Genomic DNA, 21,057 nt, shown 5'->3' with positions numbered 1-21,057 from the left:
TCCTGTCGTAAAAATAGGTTTAACGATCGCCATTAAAGTGAGGCATGATGGTGTGCCGCATAATGGAGCAAACATGGATCGTAATATCTAAAGGGTACAAGAATAGAAGCAGAAACGATATTTTGAGATTTCATTAGCACTATAAGTCTGACGATCGTGATTATAGATCGCAAAACACAAAAATATTTAAACAATCAATTATCCATTATGTTAATAAGCTCCGACATACAGTCACAGCATTTTTAATACTTACCACATGTCTAAGATGGTTGTTCATGCCGTATTTAATACCTTACTATATGTATGTTCACAGTAAATTTTCTCATTTTTATACACATTTTTAAATTAGTTTCAAATTACACCAATGTAATCATGATCATCGTGTCTCATTATAATACTAATGAAATTTGGAAATGTACTATGCAAAACACACAATATAGACATAAAAATTTCCTATGGTAAGTATTCAAATACTCTCGTGAGCCTGTATATGTATTAATAATATCGTTCGAACTATCGTAATTGCATTAAGGGCAGTGAAAGTGCGTTTCTCTTCCGAATAAGACGTATTGTTAATTACGTAAAGGTCACTCAATAACAAAAGAGGCTGGTTTCCGACATAGTAATGCGAATTTTTACCTCACTGTTCACCGCATGCTCTCGTCACGGCTTAAACACCTCCGCTACGTATGCTCGGGATAGTCGCGGTTATATAAATATTCATGAAATTTATGGTACGCCATAAATTTACTAGAGAACTTATGATGTATCGTTACGCCTTACGCCGACTTTCTTCGTGTCGGAATGTTTAATGACAAATATTGATTCCTTCGCTGCCGTGGCTAGTTCATAAAACCACCACGGAGAAACTTCGTAAAATACTGTATTCTCTGCAAAAAACATCTTTTCTTCTTCTTTTTCAAATTGGACGCGATGAGGACGAAATAGTGATTCCGTTAAATAATCGTGCTACGCTATTCAGAAACATTAGAAACAAATATATATTGTTTTTTCTTCTTCTTTTTTTCTTTTTTGCAAAGAAAGCATCTGTTATAAGATAAAAGATTGTCTGTACGTGATTACACGTCATATAAAAGCGCAAAAATTGTTTCAGGATGATTTTATAATTGGACCTAGGAGACACATTGGCGAATGTAAAGTCGCGTCTTAATGGTTAATTAATGGCACTTTAACGGTTATAAATGTGCGCGCATATATATAAACGTACGTGCCCGGAAGTTGAAATTTATGAAAGTAAAATTTTATTCCCTAATCTAAAACCATAATAAGAACCCTAATCATTCATAAATCCGAGCTACACGACAAAAGAAAATTTAAAGAAGAACAAAAAACCTTTTGTACGAATGGAAACAATAAGAAACGTCTTTAAAATGTTTTTCTCTTTTCCTGAACTTATCTATCGAACTGTCAATTTCATGTTCAGGAAAAATGGAGATAATAAGATAATAAAAAAAGACATCTGCCTCGATTCAAAATAGCATAAAAGAGAAATATTTTACCAGAAACACTTTCATGAATTTAGAAATTACAAGAACAAAAGATTTGGCATCGCTTATTTTGACTAGTTTAATACTTTTGACGTTACTTATTCTCTTCGTTCGTCTATTACGCTTGGTACCAGCGTATCATGAAAACAAGATATTTCAGATAAGCCATAAACATCTGTTGCATACCATTGAAGTTCCGTTACTGCTGATACGCGACGTATGCTTGTTACCTTGTAAGGACGCGAAGGATTGCCACGTGCTTGTATCACGGCGCGGCGCATCGATTAGAATCACGGTGAAACCACGTCGAGATGTAATAATGATTCGCTATGTACGTGCATAAATACACCCTGCATACCGTGAGTGACGTTCCGAATGAGAATTTTCACATGACATGTTTAGGATCGAGTTCGTACGAAACAATCGTGGTAGTCTGATTATGATCTATGTTTAGTATGGAAATTAGGAGAAATATTGAGCAGCGCGTGTGTTGAAATGGGAAATGAAATTGGAAATTAAGATGAATGGGAGCGGAAATGGAGTCCGAATACGACCGTCGAAGACAGATAAATTTAATTGTTAATGTGTAATAATAGAAAGTAACGTTAATGGTGAAGCGCAGATAGATGTAGATTAACAATAGTTTACTTTCTGAAAGTGAAAACGTGTATAAATCTGTTATCGATGCGGTGTGACACACCTCATACCTCTTATGGCCTTGCTTTAGTATGCCTAATACTTTAATAACGAGAGAAAGTATTCTGCCACTTTTATTTTCGTCAGCTCGTAATAAACATGTACGATCGACATTTTGAATAATCTTATTTAGAAAATAAAAAATCACTCGTTATGTTCAATCACTCGCGGAGAAGCGCATCAACAGGAGTCGTAAATTCCCGTTACGATTGTTCAATCGACGCCGCGAGATGATCGATCCCCTATTTCGATTAGGATAATAGAGGTGGTTAATTGAATAGTACACTGATGTAACAAATCTCCGTTTGTGTTTTATTATGACACCTTGTATACAAAATGAGTTGAGTTAAAAGAAACAGTTGTGATGTTTGACTCGAACAGAATGTATAACGTAAAGTCAGATGATGAGAGGGCGAGAGCGTAAGAACGAATACGATGTTTGTCAAGCTGATACAGCGGAGGAAGACTTAGAATGGGTGGATTTAAGGACATGAGATGAACTGATTCGTTAAGGGCGAGTTTTCGTTAGGAGAGTGAGGGAAGGAGACTTCCTTGTTAATTGGGTAGTTGCAATGTTGGTGGGTGAGGAAGGATGCGAGCCGCCCTCGAGATGAAGTTATTAGTGTGATGCCTAATACGTGAGAAAACCCAACTTTCCCGTATCAACCCGTGGTGGGCAATAGACTTTAGAAAACAATTCCGTAAAAGAATATTTGTTCGGTCTGAAGGACCTCGATTAGGAAATTCCTGAGATTTATGGAGGGTACTTGAGACTATTGAGGGTACGCAGTAAGGATGTGAAGACATCTGGCTGCCATCCTGCCCGCGGTGTGTGGCGGGGTCTAGGTAGAGTGTCGCTAGACGCAACACGTTATTACTATTTTCGTTTCTGTTGATTCCCTTAGGTTCATGTCAGTTCAATGTAGAATATCCGAATTTCTAATCTCTATTAAGTTTGTTGAACGCTTTAAATTCTAGCTAATTAAGTTAGCTATGTCTAACAACTACCACGAATATTAATTAATTCTAGAATAGTTACAGTTCATCGATCGCATGTAGATCATATGTAGAAAATAGTTTTATAAATATTTTTAATAGACCTTCACCGATTTTAGGAAATAAGGGAACAGCAATAAGGCAGTGTATATAATTCAGTTTCGACAGAGATAGATTTAAGTTAACCTGAGATATAGATTGTGAGTATGTGAATGCTTATTTAATATTATTTATGTTATTTGTGAACTGGTAGAAAAGTTCCGTTCTTTCCGATTTCGATGATTTTTGAATATGTGTAAAGCTCACATTTTGAACAACTTTTTCCTGTACGTACAAGCGACACGGCGGTCGGTTCTGATTTTCGAGATATTCGCAAAAAAACTCCCAGTACTACTACAGTACATTTTTGCCCATAATTGTGCATCTATGGGAGCGTGCGTGTCAGTATTGGTTGCCTATCTTTTGTAGTTTTGTTTGTAAACAAGGATCAGGCGAGCTTAAAGGCCCCGTGCACAACTGCGTATACGAGAATTCCAGAAATGTCTGTTATAGCTTATAACACAATTAAGATTGAATATCATCAATGTATTGGGTTGAGGTTTGGGTTAGGTTTCCCAATCAATTTTTTCAATTCAATGGCAACGCTTGCGTGAAATAATAACAAATTAATTATAGAAATAGCAGACGGATGAATAATTCATATTATTTTACGAAACAGAATAATCGTGATGATGTTCGTTTTTAATTGAGTTATAACAGACATTTCTTGTAGTCTTGCGTATGCAGTATAATCTTGAAGATATTTACATTTAATTGAGTTGTAACAGACAGTTCTTGCAGCCTCGCTTTTGCAGTTACGCAGGGGGCCCTTCAGCTCGCCCGAACCACATCTAGAAACAGAAAATAAACGGTCGGTGACGGCCAGCAACCAATACTGACACATACGCTGCCACAGACGGAAAACTATTGGTAGACATAAACTATAGCAGTGCCGGCAGGTTTTTGCGAATATCTCGTAAACTAAGTCTGACCACTGTATAGGAAAAAGTTAATCAAAACGTTAATTTCTACAATTGAATTCAAAACTATCGAAATCGGAAGGACGGAATGTTTCTACAAGTTCACCGCGTTACCAAATATGCGATAGCCTTAAGACCTTTTTTTCGAAACGATATTTCCATTCAAACCTGAACACTCTGATCACTACAATTGATTAAAACTCGCTGAAATAGCGACCTATATTTGATTCAGCTTAAAATATTATCAGTTTTATGGCTTATTTTATACTGTTTGTTTACTAAATGCCTTATAACTCGCAACGTTTCGCAGTGATCTAATCTTCACGTCGAGGATTACACGTCATGTTCTGCTAACCGCTTTGTAAGATAAATTAATTAATCCCGAAAGGAATTCCAATGAATTTAAGAACGAACGATTTCACAAATTTCTTCTCTTTGATCGTACCTACTGGCCATACGCAACTTATATGCCCAATTAAACCAATGACGTGTATGCACGAATGTACACCGGCACAATTACAAATCAGCCGAACGAACGTGATTTTTCATCTGTCGTAAATTTAGCCCGCGGCGCCAGTTCGATTATTGTTCCGTGATCGAATTCGCGTACATATATTTGTAGATACCAATTAAAGGTTGGAACGATCACATGCCAGCGAGCACCTTCATCTTATCCGAAATTTCGCGCTTGGTATGATTAACGTGACGTTCGAACGCATCGAACACCATAAATTCCTCCCTCGGTACTTCGTTCGCACTATGGTTAGCCATACCAGTCCGATGTACATGCTTATTATTTGTGTTATAAATTATGTTGTTACCGGTATACATGGCATAATCGGTAATAAGCATTGATTAATCAATAATGTGGTTGTGTTATGTTTCTATTTTGAGCTTAAACAAATTATTCTCGTCCTCACTGGAAGCAGGGTTTTAAGGCACTAACGGAGAATATTTTCTTTAATGTTCCGTAAATTTCAGATAAATATTACGATTGTCCACATTTCAAGTTTTGTAAAATTTATAGGTATTTATACCTTATAAAATATACGAAGTCTGTAATTTACATATTTTATGAATTATAAATCTCCTAAAATATGATATAAAATTCGTAATTTACGTGTATTGTAAAATAAGAGATTCACCAATGTCAAATTCACCAAAGTGAACAAAAGTGTACTTGATGAAAATGATGGTTCAAAAATTAAAACTCTATACACGCTGGAGAAAATATTGGCGAAATTTCTACATAGCTCAGAACGTAATTCTATTTCGAAGAGCAAATAGAAAAACAGCAGCAATATTTTCATAGATCCGCTATTTTTCATATTATATATTACATAACAAATAACGACGGAAGATTACCAGCGAATTTATTTTCACATTGTTTACAGTTGTAGATATATGAATTTTGATAAAATTAAGAAGAATTATTCTGGCGTTGAAAACAATAGCTACCGTATGAATAATTGCGTGGTTCCTTAATGCAGACACGAATTAACAAGCAAGGATTTAAGCAAATGGTAATAGACCAGAACTCGTATGCTCCTAACAATATCAACTTTTTTATTTATATTCTTTTCTCGTTATTAATCTATTGCGTTATTGTGTACGTAAAGCGCGTGAAACTAACGTTTATTCTGGTTTAATGTGCAAAACTGCTTGAGAACGAGATAGAGAAAAAAAAGTTGCTTCTTCTAAATCGTAGAATGTTTCGAGTAATCGAAGCAGGAGAATGTTGTGTATCGCGTGGTTCACCGACTTTATTAGGTCAATTGAACACGGTTCGCGGAACGACAACTTTTCTAACTTGTCAGCATTTCGTAATGCATTTCCCATTGACGATACATGTTATTTAGTTATTTGCAACTTGTTATTCATCGAATGTAGAAAGAATTTTTGCTGTGAAACTGTTTAAACCATGGCAAGCGTGTAACGAGTATAACATCGACGACCGTGCAATTAAAATATCTCAACGTCGACGGTATTTCGGCGTGCTTCGACGTCATCATTAAAACTATTTCCTCGGTTTTCTATCTGAGAACCAGATACACGGGGATGGTCGTTAATTAGACGCACATATAGTAAGTAATTGGAAAAATGAGATCGTGGAGGATAGAGAAACTAGTAACGGGTTACGAGATCAATGGATATAGGTACATGTATAAGAAAATTATCGAATCGTTCGAGGTAATAGTCGACTGAAATCTTTGGTACAAAACATAATAGGCAAAGGAAGATAATTGTGAAATATTTTATGATTTAAGAATGGAGTAAGACGTTGTTGAAAAATAAGATTTATTATGCAACAATTTATCATTTAGAAAAGTAGAACTTAATGTGTTAAAAAAGAAAAAAGAATACTAATAAGTACCTCAGCGGTTCTCACTACTACAATTTTATCCTTCAAAAGTATATTTCCACTGTTGATGTGTGTCTCAACCCTGAGTGACTACACTGAACTTGCGAAAAACGAAATAAAAATATAAAACAGTATAAGGTAATTAAGTATGCAGTTTTACACTTCTACATAGATTTTCGAATTGGTTTAACATTTTACCCATATGAAATTTTCTGATGTTTTCTATGGTAAGTCTTCAAATATAAGACACATTTTTTTTAGTATCGAAGTTCTTTAATTTTGACGGTACACATTTATGAAAAATTCGAGTAAATTCCCAAAGTATCACAATATACGAGCAAGAAAATCCACTAATTTTCTCCGCGTAAAAATTAAATACTCAAACACCTCAAGTACTCGGACTGACACCATAGCTTACAATAGTAAAAAGAAAAAGGCAAAGAATGTACGCACGAGGAGCCTAGAGAGCTGTGAATGAATTGTCGGAGGTAATGAAATACCAGGAAATTTCTTTTGTTTATACCGTTACTTTCCCTAGCTGGTAGCCAGAAACCTTTCGGAGGGAGTTGTTTCTGTAGGAAAAGCGTTGAAAGCCAGGGTGAAGGGAACCAGGGCGCGATTCATTTACGCGAGGCTCACCTTGCTGCTTCTTTTTACGGCGTGTGCCAGCCCCAATTAGAGGCGGTTCGTTGCCCAATTGCCTGACTTGTTCTCGAAAGTTTTCGCCGGAAAGCGTTGGTGAACATCTCGTAAATCATCACGTGCATGAAGCTATTAAAGGGGAGAAAATAGGTAATCGTTGTTAAGAAACTTTTATTTACGTGAAATGTATCTCCAGGGAATGACACAGATCGGCTTTGCTAATTTGTTTAACAAAAAAACTCGAAAGAAGAAACGCGCACTGACGCTGCGTTTCGGTAGTTTAATTTCAAGGTAGGTTTCCACCTGGTATTACCAGTTACACATACTCGCGAGCTTTATACGTATTGTAGTAAAATGTGATGCAATTGATTAACTTTCACGGAACGCGCTAGTAGAAATTTATATTATAGAGGTATCGATCGCCAATTTAACGGCTTGGTATTTAGCTATTTTAGTGTTTGAAAGAAATGGCAATTAAACGGCCATTAAATTCCTAAGCTTAACTATTTACGATTCCATAGAAATAGCAAAGGAAAATGTATTGGGAAAATGTAACATATATAGTAGTATGTGTCTATGTAAGATACGTGATAGTATGTATCGAATAATTGTTGCTATAAGACAAAGCTTAACTTATTATAAGAAAGTTACAATAAAAAAAGGAAAAAAGTGGTAAAAGGGTAGTCGTGCTCAACCTTCCGTCACTTTACGTACCGAGATCAGTACATTGGATATTATTGTTGCGAAAGATCGTTTGAAATGTCAACCGATAAACATAGTTAAAAACTAGCGACGAAAAAAGTGGCTTTGGGTATCCGTGCACGCATCCATGCGTGTTAAACTTCCAACGAACGATTTTTAATTAAACTGGGCTCCGATCGGTGTTAGACAAACAAGTTTGCCTTTACCTATTTACTGTCTTATATGCAGATTGCCTGAAAAACGAAAGTATTAAGTAACTTGTTTTCTTGTTAAATTCTTGTGACTCTTAGTTACTTCATTGCGACTTTCTGCAAACGATTTTCTTCAACGGTTGAAGAAAATCAGAAAAAGAACGATGCATTATTCAACGATACTTTTCTCTTATCCCATATTTTGCGTTCGATCCTTACACGAACGCTTTCATTGAACACAAAAAATAAAAAGAAAAACACGGAGAATTTCTCCATGTAGTTTTGTGTTTAATTTATAATGAATTCAATTTACATTTTTACGCATAGATATCAAACATTTATGCGATTCATACGAATATTTGATACATATTTATCAAATATTTATAATATATACGAGTATTTAATGATCACAATGTGAAATATGAAAAGAAAATTGAACAGATAATTGGTTTTTATTGATATTCGCGGTATAATAAAGTACATGGGAAAAAAACAATTAGATCTGTTTGATACTAAAAATCTTCGGATATTATAAATTATATTCTAAATTATTATAAAATTATATTAATTTATAGTAATGTTATAAATTCACGTTATTGAAAGAGAGACTCCAATTACTTACCCTAATATTTACGAACAGCGATGCGCACTTGTCGTTGTCCCAAGCCGTTATCAAGACGTCTATCCGCTATACGCTTACGAATGAGCGTGCCGAACGGAAGCAACACGAGCTTAACGAAAAGAAAAGTTCACGTTCGATAAAATGTATGTCAGAGTCGGCGCATTCCGCGAGTTATGACTCTTTTTACAGATTTCACTTCGGACGGCTATCTGTTCCGTTGCCGATTCAAATGGATTTCTGACGTAACGACCCCGTTATGAAATATTTCGACTTATTATTCGATTACTGGCGACCTGTGCACTTCTGTCGGCGGAGAAAATCAAAAACCACGAAGAATTTTATACGCTGTCAACGTGCGTGATCTTTCCGCAAACGTGAGACGAATAATTCCTAATTCAGCATCGTTGTCATCGTGAAATCATATCGTTTCTGATCGTACTTACATCGACCATACATGCTTGTCTATTACGACTGATTTCCCAAGGGATTGTGAACCGATAGAAAAGATGAAAGGAACGCAGGCTAAGAAAAGTGAAGTGAGTAGTTAGAGCCCCTCACGAAATTTTAATTCGCACGTTTTTAAATAAATCCTCTGCTACCAATTGCGAAAGAATCTTATTCGTGGCCCTTTCGTCGCTTCCTTATTTATCCTCACGCCTCAACAATTACGTTATTGCATCATTACACTATGGTCGAATGCTTGAAATTACTTTCTACAGGTATGTGTATACTGAGTAATTACATTTTCTGCAAATTTCGTTATTAATTCAAAATTAATTTTACATATGTTACTTGAATATCTTTTTAATTAAAGAATTTTCTAAGATAACTGTAAATATTTTAACCTAGCACATTTTTTATGTACAGGATTCCATGAAACACGTAGTGATCACACTCTTTTGATGGATACCATATATCGCAGTGCTAACACTGCCCTTTGACTTATGCCCATTAATCGACATTATTAATCACCAATTACAAGATGCTTGGAGGCAATATTCGATTGAGCGTAACGATGAAACCTTTTGCTGGAAAGCGTTTCTCGTTGCATTTACGGGCGATTTCATCGGACCGTTTTTATTAAACTCGGAATTAGATGTCGAAAGCCTTGTGGTGGCTCCATAACAACATGATTAATGAGATGTCCTTCCATATTCTATTAAAATTTCGAGTCAAGCGTAACGAGGTAGTTCAAAGTCATCGGAAGTCATCAACGTAATAACTCGCGATCTTGATGATGCGTCATCTCGTCCATAAATTCTAGTTATTTTTCGATTTTATCCTAATTAGGCAACGAATCACTATTAATTTTACGTAACAGATAAAATAATTTTCGTTCAATCGAAGGAAAAATTTATTCGGCCGCGTAATTTAATTACATTTAAAGTGATAATAAGATCGGCTGACGTGAATATTAGGTAGAATTAGTTCGTTAATTCGACGATTTTATGGAAGTAAAAATAATATGACTGTTGTAATAGCTTCGCGTGATGTTTCGAAAAAAAGTATGTACATATATATATATTGGATTACACTTGCGCTCGAGGGTTTAATTTGACATGAAAAATCACGTAACTGATACAAGAAGTACATTACTTATTGCATTTTATTCCGCATTGGTTCTTTAAGACACAGGTGATCAGTTAACTTTGCACAATCCGTCTAATTACAATTACCATTTTACGCCGTTTAATCGTCTTAATTGTACCCAAGTTCCTGTTACCAATGATAATTCAACGAAGGCGTAATACCTATCATTTGCCATGTAGAGTATACGTGATTGATTTTATCCTCCGTTATTAACATAATGAACAGGCATAGAGAAATTGCTCGAGATTTCTGCGAATTTTTCTCTCAAACTTTCTTATATAGAAAGTAGATGACCTGTCGATAGAATTTTGACGTGTGTTGGATCTTAATCGTACAGTAATTTGCAATTTGTTTTAATTGACTATCATGTATGTTTATTTGTAAGATTTATTAATAAAATAATAAACGAGACTTGTCCTCGGTGTAATCACGTTTAATGACTTTCGAAAAGACTATTGTAGTAAGTTGGCCAATCCACTCACGAACATTGTTATGCAATTATGTCCGAGATCTAGTAACCTATCACCTTATCTATATTCGGCTATGAATGAATCGAGCCATGATGTCGGCTGAGTAGAATCTATATTACAGGACCCTAGGCGGATTAGATTGTTCGTGTATCGTTCCAATTGTGACTGTAAGATCACATATTGTTATTTGGGGTCACATGGTTCACGGAGCGGTGAATCTATCATAGCGGAGGCACGAGCATTTTCGGTCGTGTTAGACTGTCAACAAAATGCTGCGTGATGATGCATGAACAACGATCGAATCGTTTTTATAAATCGAATCTCTGTATATTGATCGATGGTCGTGACTTTGTATCGTTTACTCTAAATATTTCAAGTGATTTTAAAAATTATACTTTTATCGTTAACCTGTAAATGAGTAAAAATGGAATTTCTTATTGGTAAACTGCGGAGATTTATGCATTTATGGGTAGCTAATTTAAAAGTACAAAAACCTACAGAATGATACCTATTAGTTTCCACTTTTTTTAGTTCTTTTTATAAAAATAAGAGATTGCACTCAGATCTATGTATCTGAAAGCTTCTAATCAGACACAGAATTCACACACAAAGATTTCTTATTACTATAAAATTGTATTAAAATATATTAAAGAGGCATACTTCTAAGCAATTAATTTATTATTTATTATTACTAATTAGATTATCTATTAATTTCCTTAATTACTATTTATTAATTTATTATGATGTTAGGCCTGTTACAGATGAGATATTTGTCAACAGGGACCAAATGATACGCAGTAATAATCTAAAAGTTGTAAAATAATTAGCACGTTAATTATCACTTACTCTAAGCACGCATTGAACCAATGTACTACTAAAAATCGCTTAAGAAACTCTTATGAGAAAGAGGAAGTTGCATCGAGCCTTATAGGAAATCTTGTCTTTACACGTGTACTTCAACCTTCTTCGAGGAAAGATCCATCAACTATTTCTTCTCACGCTTGCACACAAGGAAATGTCTAGTCTCGGAAAAACGAATTTACATTGTTTCTTCACGCACCGTACAGAGAAGTATTTTTTACTACCTCAACAGTAAACCTGTACATTGGATGGTTAGAGAAAACTGCTATACGAAGAAAGCATTTTTCACGCGTGTACAACGCATCACTTCACGCACGGCAAAAAGCAACCAGTCACGTAAAAGCTGGAACGCGAAATTGAAAGCAGATCGACTCGTGATTCTTGATCAAGTAACCTCTTTTTATCTATTTTTAGCGTTAAGTACAATCTACTTAGCGTAATGCTATTTGAAACAGTATAATTACAAGTGTTAAGTCGACAAAACGGTGAAACGTTGCTCAATGGACGTGCAATTCCTGGAGTGAATCACGTGGTTAAATCACACGTGCGTTTCCGACAACAGAATCTGACAGTGACCACCATCATCGATCTGCTTCGGTTCCCGTTCTTCTACATCGATGCACGCGCCTCATTAGATACAATACCGAAGCAATAAAACGTTAATTAGACTTATCCAACACTTGTTCGCTCGGCTTTTCCTCGTCAGTGATCTGGTTGAACGAGGCCTTTACCCATTTTAGTGATGCTGCGTGCAAATGAACCACTGTTTCCTATAAATTAATCAGGAAAATAGCACACGCGATTGTGGTTGTTCTCGAATGGGAGTTCGAACAGGAAATGTATCAGAGTTCAAGGAAAAGGAAGGATTCGAAGAAATGTCGAGTGTGCAAATTGGTAATTAACTTAGACCTGTGCAAATTGGAGGAGAATTATACTCTGGAATCTAGAAAGTTTCCTATCGGTTGTAATATTGCTTCTATAGTATGTTATTATTTCTCTGTATGTTGTATTGTCTTTAGGGCAGGTTATTTCTTTATATATTCTGTTGTTTCCTAAAAATACACATATTATGGAACACGATTACTTCCAATGAGCAGCAAGTAATGAAGGGGTTAAGTATATATGTCTTCGTTGAAAGTGGAGTTACATGAATTCAGTGACTTGAATTAAAAAAAGCTTGGGACCACTTCTCCAGTTTAAACCTGTTTGTTACTTACAAAATCGTTTCCAGTTTTCACGCTTCTCATTAATCAAGCCGCTTGAATTTAAGTAACTTGGTCAATCTGAATCAGATTTGATGTCACGAGTACGTCCAGAAACAAGGAAAAAGTCAGTACTTTCAAATAGATTCAAACTTACAGTGAGATAGATTCAAACTCCACCTTCAAAAATAAAAGCTATACTTTCAAGTGTAATCGTACTTTGACCAAACAGATTCCTTTTACGAGTAATTTAATCAGAAGATTAATCAATAGTATTTTTAACATTGAAACCGAACGAAGTCAGACTATATATATGTATATATTATACATAATCTGTATATAACCTCCTGTGAGCACGTCGTTTGAATGAATGATGTAAACTTGAATGAAAAAGAAAAGAATTCGTGTTCGGTCACACGATCGAAGGTGAAATGCAAGGAGAAAGAACTCATGTGCTCCAATGAAAAATGTTTATCAATTTGGAAATACCACCAAGCATAGCGGAAATACGGTTGCAAGTTTTTCATTTCCTCGGAAGACATAGTTAGGTAGGAACATTCATCCGGTTGCGCTACATTTGATCGAGAATCTGGTCTCATTATTCTGCGCAATCGTTGGTTCGTTACGTCATTGTCCGTACACCTTCTAACCAGCCACGATCTTAGAATCAATAATATACACACAGTCACGATTTACATTCACGATGTGGTATACCAGGAACAGACTTCTCCCATACGCGTGGCTTTCGAACGCTTTTACCTGGGCACCTATCTAATCCATAGCATTGAAAGAAGCCTAAATTCGCTTCGTATATTCCCACGTGTTATCTAATCCGATATGTACAAGATAGACAGGGAATAACGATATACATAAACATTTTTCGCGTGATCGAAACGAGCATGTTACAGTTTCGTTTCGACGTTTTCCAACATGTGATCGTAATAGGCCGATATTACGTTCGTACGAATAAATCAAACGCCAGGATCTTTGAAACAGTCGACTGGTGAATGCTGGTGATTAATCTTGTAACCGAGAATGCAAGTTTCTTGCGAATAATCGAATATTTCGCGAATGGAAATGGTCCTGGGTTGTCAACGATTGCCATAGTTCTTCGAATAAGGGGGATCGACGTATCGTAATTTTACAGATTATAGTTCCGCGAATATGATTAATAATCGGGCGTGAAAAGCGTATGCGTGAAAAGACACGGAGCTGCCCGTATCTTACAAAATGATCGCGCATTGAATAGCACGTTCCACGGTACATTTACTTTCAATCGAAAAGTCGCGCTAATCGGTCGACCGTTTGGTGTACGATATAAAGCCTAGCCGAAGGAAATCGCAGCAAGAAGTTCGTTAAATGTGGAGTAATGTCTATGATGAAACGAAACACGGTTATATGCATCGCGACGGAAAATGATACATTCTTTGGTGTATATATCTGTCAATCAACGGCTCAGTGAGAATTACGACATTAATGCTTGTCACTTGTTTCTACCACACCACGAAGATATGTACACTATTGTACACGCCTGAATAGAGAGTTATTTAACGTGGTTCGCCATTCTTCTATGGCAAGAAACATTCCTCGAAGACGGACGTTCTACCATAAAACTTGAATCTAAGAAAGGATTTATGCTTGTTGGTAATTGCACTACATCGTTGTCTAGATCGTACTCCCGATTTGTTATTCGCTCAAGGTCGATGAACTACTCGAAGAAATCGTAAATTTTGTGTAAATCGTTCAATTCAAGTCATCTATTTATGACACGCATGACTCTTTTCTTGTTTTTTCTTCAATTCATTTTACTGACGTTACATTGTGACCGCTTTAAAAATTTGTTAGGCTACATTGAGTTTCCTCGTTGGTTCTTCTGTACTGAAGTCATAAATTTTACAGGACAGTGCCTTCCCTCTTCGAGATCGCAACGCTGATTTAACAATTAGCTGATTTCCAACCGAGGGGAAAAAAATTATTTCATAATGTGCCAGACTTTCACGGTGATAAAAACTCGTCGCGATGATAAAGCTAGTGCTAGAGTATATGGCTAAATTTAAGAGAAAGTGTTAATTAATTTACGAGCTAGGGGATATGTATTCGAGGAAAAACTTATCTGATATAGCATCGATCAATGAAAAGAATCTTAAGTTAAAGAAAAATCACATTTATTACCGCTATAAAACATTGGAATAACTTTTTTCCTCTAGTTTCAACTGCTTCGTCTATTTATATCAAGCAGACTTCACATCGGTAATCTTAGTCAGTTACAACGAATAAAAATGGTCAAATGTGAACCAGTCTTCCACCCACAAATCGTTCAAAGCAACCAAACCGGTACCCCATGAAAATCAATAAGCTGACTAATAAGCTCTAAGAATTTTACTTGTCCAATTACAGGAACGTACTACGTAATTGAAACGATTGAATTGCAAAGGAGACATTATGGTTAAAAGGAAAAGGAGCAAGACAAAATGTGAAATGTGAAATTCATCTGAACTGTGAGTCAATCACGTGGATCGGTTCTCTTTACTCCAACTACGACGACGAAGAACCAAACGAATTGAATTATTTTCAACGTTATTCCATCGAGCGTGTCAAGTGCCAATTGGCATCGATTCGCAGAGTAACGTGATCGCGGGTTACCTTTCGATTTCCGTGGAAAATATCGACGATGACTACGCGAGATCGTTGAAATGTCGCGAAGAATGTTTCGGAAGCAGGTTCTGGCAAGGTATTGAAATGCACCGCATGTCCGATCTAAATCACTTTTCACTGGCACGTTTCGCTCAGTCTATGCAAGCTGCTTTCCTCCGACGTTGCTTTCCTTTTCGGAGAGAAAAGCAACGGTCTGGATAGGCCACGACAGGTTTATCATTTTCCTTCACTTCCGGCGTTCTTCTTTAATTATCCGTTCCTCGGTTTTGTTTCTGTTTGTTTCGCTTTATGGCTCCTTTCGCTGATCTCTTTTTCCTAGTCTAATGTTCGGAAACTTTACTTAGCTACGATATCAGGTGGCGTGAAAGAAAAATTGAAAATTTTCTGATAAGATCTTTTACATTTTTTTGGTGAAAGTGTTTGAAAAGATATTTTTTTATGACAAATAAGATAAGCGTGGGAAAGATTAACCTTCAATGAATATATTTTATATATATTTTTGTTCGTGGTTTTCATCTTTAATAGCAAATTTCAAGAATATTCTTCGTATCCTTGGATTTAAATAACTTCTTGATATGTCATTTGTCAATTAAATCCTTCAGGAACTGTGGTGATCAACTTTATTGTTTGAAACGTAGAGGAACTCCTTTTTTTTAATTTACCTCAGATTTCAATATAAACAGGTTACTCGTTTTTGGAGAATTGAATATCAATCACTTATTTATGTAATGAAATTAAATAATTAATAAGATCGGGCGTTGATCAATTCGGTTTCTAAGAAGATCAATTATGAATGTGAATACACATGTAGATATGATACGCTTGTCAATCAGTTCCAACACAGGGAAAATCGAGGTATAGGAGTAACATCAGAACATAACCGTTTTTCAACGGTGGTTTCATTTACGTTGTAGGCCAGTAATTTCACGGAACACTAAGATCGGTAATCGATTCTCGATAAGACGGAACAGGTTTTCAGTGGATTAGATTTCGTCAGGAGGCACAAAATGTCACTTCCTCCATACATCATTCGATAATTACTACTGTTCCTTTTTCTCCTTCTCTCTGAAGGACCCAGGATGAACACGCTACTCCGTTGAAGTTCCTTAACGTAATGAATCCTTTTGATACGGCTCAAGTACCAATGACCAGCTTTTACGAGCTTTCGCTACGATCATTGCCCTGTGTTGGTGTCACGTGTGCGATCTTTATGGCAATGAATAATTAAATAGTGTTCACCGTAAAACTAGTTGAGTTAACCCTATCATAGAGCCAAGAAAAAAAAGCGACTAATGTATGAATAAATAATGACATCATTCGAATACTAGTATTACTTTTATGGGAAATTATTAATATGCAATATTATATAATGTTAGTATATTGCCATTCTCTTGGATCAATAACATCTTTTCTTAGGAATCGTCTTTTTTTTATACATCATTTTATTTCTGTCAATGATGAATGATTACATTTACGTTTGCAAAGATTAAAACTTAAGACATAACTGACATTGATTTATTTTTATTCACTCCTAGTTCATCTGGTGCGGTTAAAAAGTTCGTCTTTTTTCAGCAAATTAATTTTCTCTGTACCTTTTTGTTCCAAACAATCATAACAGTTATTCATAGATTTTTCACAATTGGCAGCAATAACGGATATTGAATGGTAAAAACGTGCTGGAGGTCAAAGGATTAGTGAAACCACCACTTTGAATAAGTGGATTGAGACAGAATCAAGAATTTAGCATTCTTAGCTCTGTTTCCTGAACGAGACGGTAAAGATATCATTCGTAGTTAAAAAATTAGTCGACGATCGTTAGGTATTCGATCTTACGTTCCTACAAATTAAAATTACTATCCATTAAAGCGGATCGAAACATATTTTCAAAAAAAGTGGAAAGGAGAAATCGGAGACCGGCGAACCAGCCGCGAAGTGAATATTTTTACCCGACCCAAGAGTACCGGTAAATATGCGTACCACTTGAATAAATCTCGACAGCCGTCGCGTTATTCGACCGCTTTCGAAACGCTGGGTTAGATACGCTGACTTAACGCGTTCGCTAATCCGAGGATTTTTCACCGACCAATAAATAGTACCTGTCCATCGATATTTATAGGTGTATCGAGTAGGATTGGGGACAAACCTATTCCACCTGGTCCCTGGGTCTTGGTAACCAAGTTGAAGTTTCCACAATCCTGGACTGTGGTCTCATAGAAACTACAACGATGCTTGTAGATGATAGTTGCCAAGTAGAATCTCCGATAGATCGTTCCATATTGCACCAAAGTGATCTTCTGGGTATATCCAAGCTGTAAACTGCTATCGCGAAAACGCGCAAATTACGATAAGGAACGGCAGAGTCGGGGACGTGTAACATGTGTCCGTGCGAGGAAGCTTCTAAAAGAACGCGAAACCTAGCTGGAGCGTAGACAAGCTGGCCGGCCCCTCCACGTGCGCCTACCACTATCAGAATCAGCCAGACAGGCCGATAGACGGTAGAAATGGGGGACGTAGAAGGGCACCTAAGAAAACGTTAGTTTGTCGCGATCTTGGTTTCGAAGCAAGGAAACCCCACCTAAAACCCCTTCACCTTCATCAAGTGGAGCTGGGAGTCTAACCGGGGGGAGAACTTGGACGTCACTTTTCCAGGTCTCTAAGCTCATTATTAGCGGCGCCTTCCAAACATCCGTAGGTATTACCACCTACCCGGGTATTGCTACTACCTACCACCTACTAACCGACACTTTCTGCCACCTCTCCGACCGATCCCTCACGTCTCGATCTGAAAAGGAGGTGAATGCGCGCGAGAGTGTATCATTGGACAAGGAATTGGGGCAGGAGCCAATAGTAAGGAGCGCGAGGTGGAGCGATAGGTTTTAAATAGATGTACAAAGAGTACACACTGGATTGCCACTAGTCGGATAAGATACCGATACACGCGTGTCTCCGCGGGATTTCGGGACTAAATACGTGGCCGCGCCGGGTCCCTCGACGTCGTCGTCGCCGTGGTGGTAGTTTCGCTTCCTTGGGGATACCGGGCGAACGGTGTGAAACCCGACGAGAGAGAAGTGACAGTTGAGATAGAGCGGCAAGCACAAAGAACGTCTCAGTCGGCGCTGAGCCATTGCCTCAGCAAGTCTCACCAGAAGTCGGAGATCTAGTTCGAGAAAGTTTTGACCGATTACCAACCATGAGATTCTCCAGTGGCTACGCGATATTCGTCCTCGTGACGATTTTTGCGTACACGCGGATCTCGTTCGCCATACGTGTCACACAAACCTCCGGTAGGAAGAACGGTGAGTCATTTTCTTGCTCTTCTACTCTCCTCTTCGTTCTTTCTGCGTCTTCTCAGAGCTTGCCTCTCTATCATTATCTACCTGCACCGTTGCTTCTTCCTTCTTCTTCTTCCTTTTTCGTCTTTCTTCTTCTTTTCCTTCTCCCTTCATCTTTCCTCTTCTTGCTCTTCTCACCAGTACACGTTTACATTTCCTTCCTCGGTTGCCTGCCCCGGTATCCTCGTCCTTCTCGATTCAAGGTCTTTGACCTTCCCTTGTTTCTTTCCTCACTCCGTTTTCTTCTTCTATAGCGATTCCTCTGCTAATATCCCCCTCCCCCGTTCGATCTTCGGCCTTCTTCCTGCTTTTTTTGCTTCTCCCGCTACACGCTGGGACCGTTTTCCTCTGCGCGTTCCCTGCGTTTCATTCAATCGAGTCCCGCCAGTACGTGAATTTTCGCGCGTCGATCTGACAGGCAGTCGCGAGTGAAGTGTACTCAAACTGTGCGACAAAACGTACATGGGAGAACAGTGCAGAATACTGTGATGTGTTACGAGATTGTACTTCGTTGAGGAAACGTGACATCGCTATGGTATACAACAACGAGATGCATCGAGACGATCATGTTTTCTTACGTGCCTTACAGGTCTTTTCAATTTTTATCCAACTAATACCCTCATAAATGTCACAGTAAATGTCAGACGAGATTCTTATCTGTCGTGATTCTCAATCGACTTAGCAAACCGTGTTAGTAACTGGTGCTTTTTTTCTCGAATCAACGGAACGTTGTTGTTCGATTCGTGTATAATTGAATCAGAGGTATGATTGTTAATAGATTGATTTGGTTCTGTACAACATGCTTCTTCATCAGCTGAAAATTGAATAGAGTAAAAGGCTAATTTGAATCCCATTACATCGTCCATTAGATTTCTCTAAATTTCCCATTTTCTAACATTTCCGAAAATAGTGAGTGGTATACGCGCCTGTCACTAATGAACCCACATGTTTTAATGTTTTACATTAGCATATCAAATTTTCGATGTCTCGATACCGCGAGTGATAGTTCATGAGAAAAGCGACGAGCAAAAAGCGCGAGAAAGAAACCGATTACCAGTAGTCGATCGATTATAAAGTAGAAAAAACCAACAGAGAGACAGAGAAATAGTGTGCGTGTTATGTGAAATTGCACCGTTACATCGCAAGCAAACTGCAACTACCACACAGTGTCTCGCAAAGGAGTCGTTCAAGGAATTAAGTTATTATGTCCATCTTGTATCCGATTGATACTGGATACTATTACGATACTGAATACTATTACGGTAATTCTTGTTTCTTTTTTTTCGCGGGGCTTGTTTTGTATCTTTGGCATTCATCAACATTTTCCGTAGTCTCCATCGTTATTCGTCGTCCGCCGACTGTGTAAACTTTCGATTACGAGTATAAATTCGATCTAGAGTATTCGACCGAGTTGAGTTCGTGCGCGCGCGCGCTCCAGTCAGCTGACGAACTTTTAATGAGGGGAACGGAGGCTCAAGACTAACCGACTCGCAAAACACGGCAAACGTTACACGATCGCCACCTATGTGGAAGTAATTGCTATAATTATACCAAGCGCGACTAATCGCAATACATGTAGCAATTATTTCTCCAATTTCTGACGGTCATGCGATCTTCCGAACGACATCCAGCGCTAGTGATCTCCATTAGCGTCATCTAATTGAAAGTCAAAGTTGATAACTGCTTTTGTTGGATTTAAACAAAATATAACTATGTGATTATGAAATCGTGAAGTATAAATAGTGAAATATAATTAATCAGAGGTTAATTTGTACCTCGCTTCATGAAAAATTCATAGAACTCGACGATGCATCGATCATATCTCGTGCTCTGACAGAATGACAAGACGTTGAGAATTATTAACCACGCGATAGTTAATGTTTTACTGTGTAAGCGTTTTTCTTAAATGGTGATTTTTAATGCTAGAATATCTTTGATTTTAATCGTAATAACGACGCCTGAACAATTGAATTGATGTTTCAATAAGACGTTTCTGTAATCAAATACACACGTGTATCATTGAAATTTAAATGTCGTTGTGCAACGCATGTAGATTGCAGGAAGATAGAGTTCGACGTAACTCGATTTTACGAATCTCTGCGAGATTTGTTTCATGAGTGGAGCGTGTTCGACATTTGCATACAACAACCAATTGTTTCGGGTGAATTAAACTTTCCAGCCTGAATTCATTAACCAGATTTTCTCCTGA

The 21,057-nt window shown here is 37.3% G+C and overlaps 1 protein-coding gene across 1 annotated transcript in view; it reads left to right on the top strand.

Annotated features, from left to right (window-relative positions):
• The first annotated feature begins 18,402 nt into the window (after positions 1-18,402).
• The window catches only part of LOC117159187 (uncharacterized), a 45,982-nt gene continuing 43,327 nt past the window's right edge, over positions 18,403-21,057 (top strand). Inside the window, exon 1 of the mRNA XM_033338797.2 lies at positions 18,403-18,812. Coding sequence (XP_033194688.1) covers positions 18,707-18,812 — 106 coding nt within the window. The 5' untranslated portion in view covers positions 18,403-18,706. The remainder of the gene's footprint in view (positions 18,813-21,057) is intronic.

Source organism: Bombus vancouverensis, chromosome 10, assembly GCF_051014615.1.
Source record: "Bombus vancouverensis nearcticus chromosome 10, iyBomVanc1_principal, whole genome shotgun sequence".
Lineage (NCBI taxonomy): Eukaryota > Metazoa > Arthropoda > Insecta > Hymenoptera > Apidae > Bombus > Bombus vancouverensis.
The sequence above is the reverse complement of the archived record's forward strand: the minus strand, read 5'-3'. Positions and strand labels throughout refer to the sequence as shown.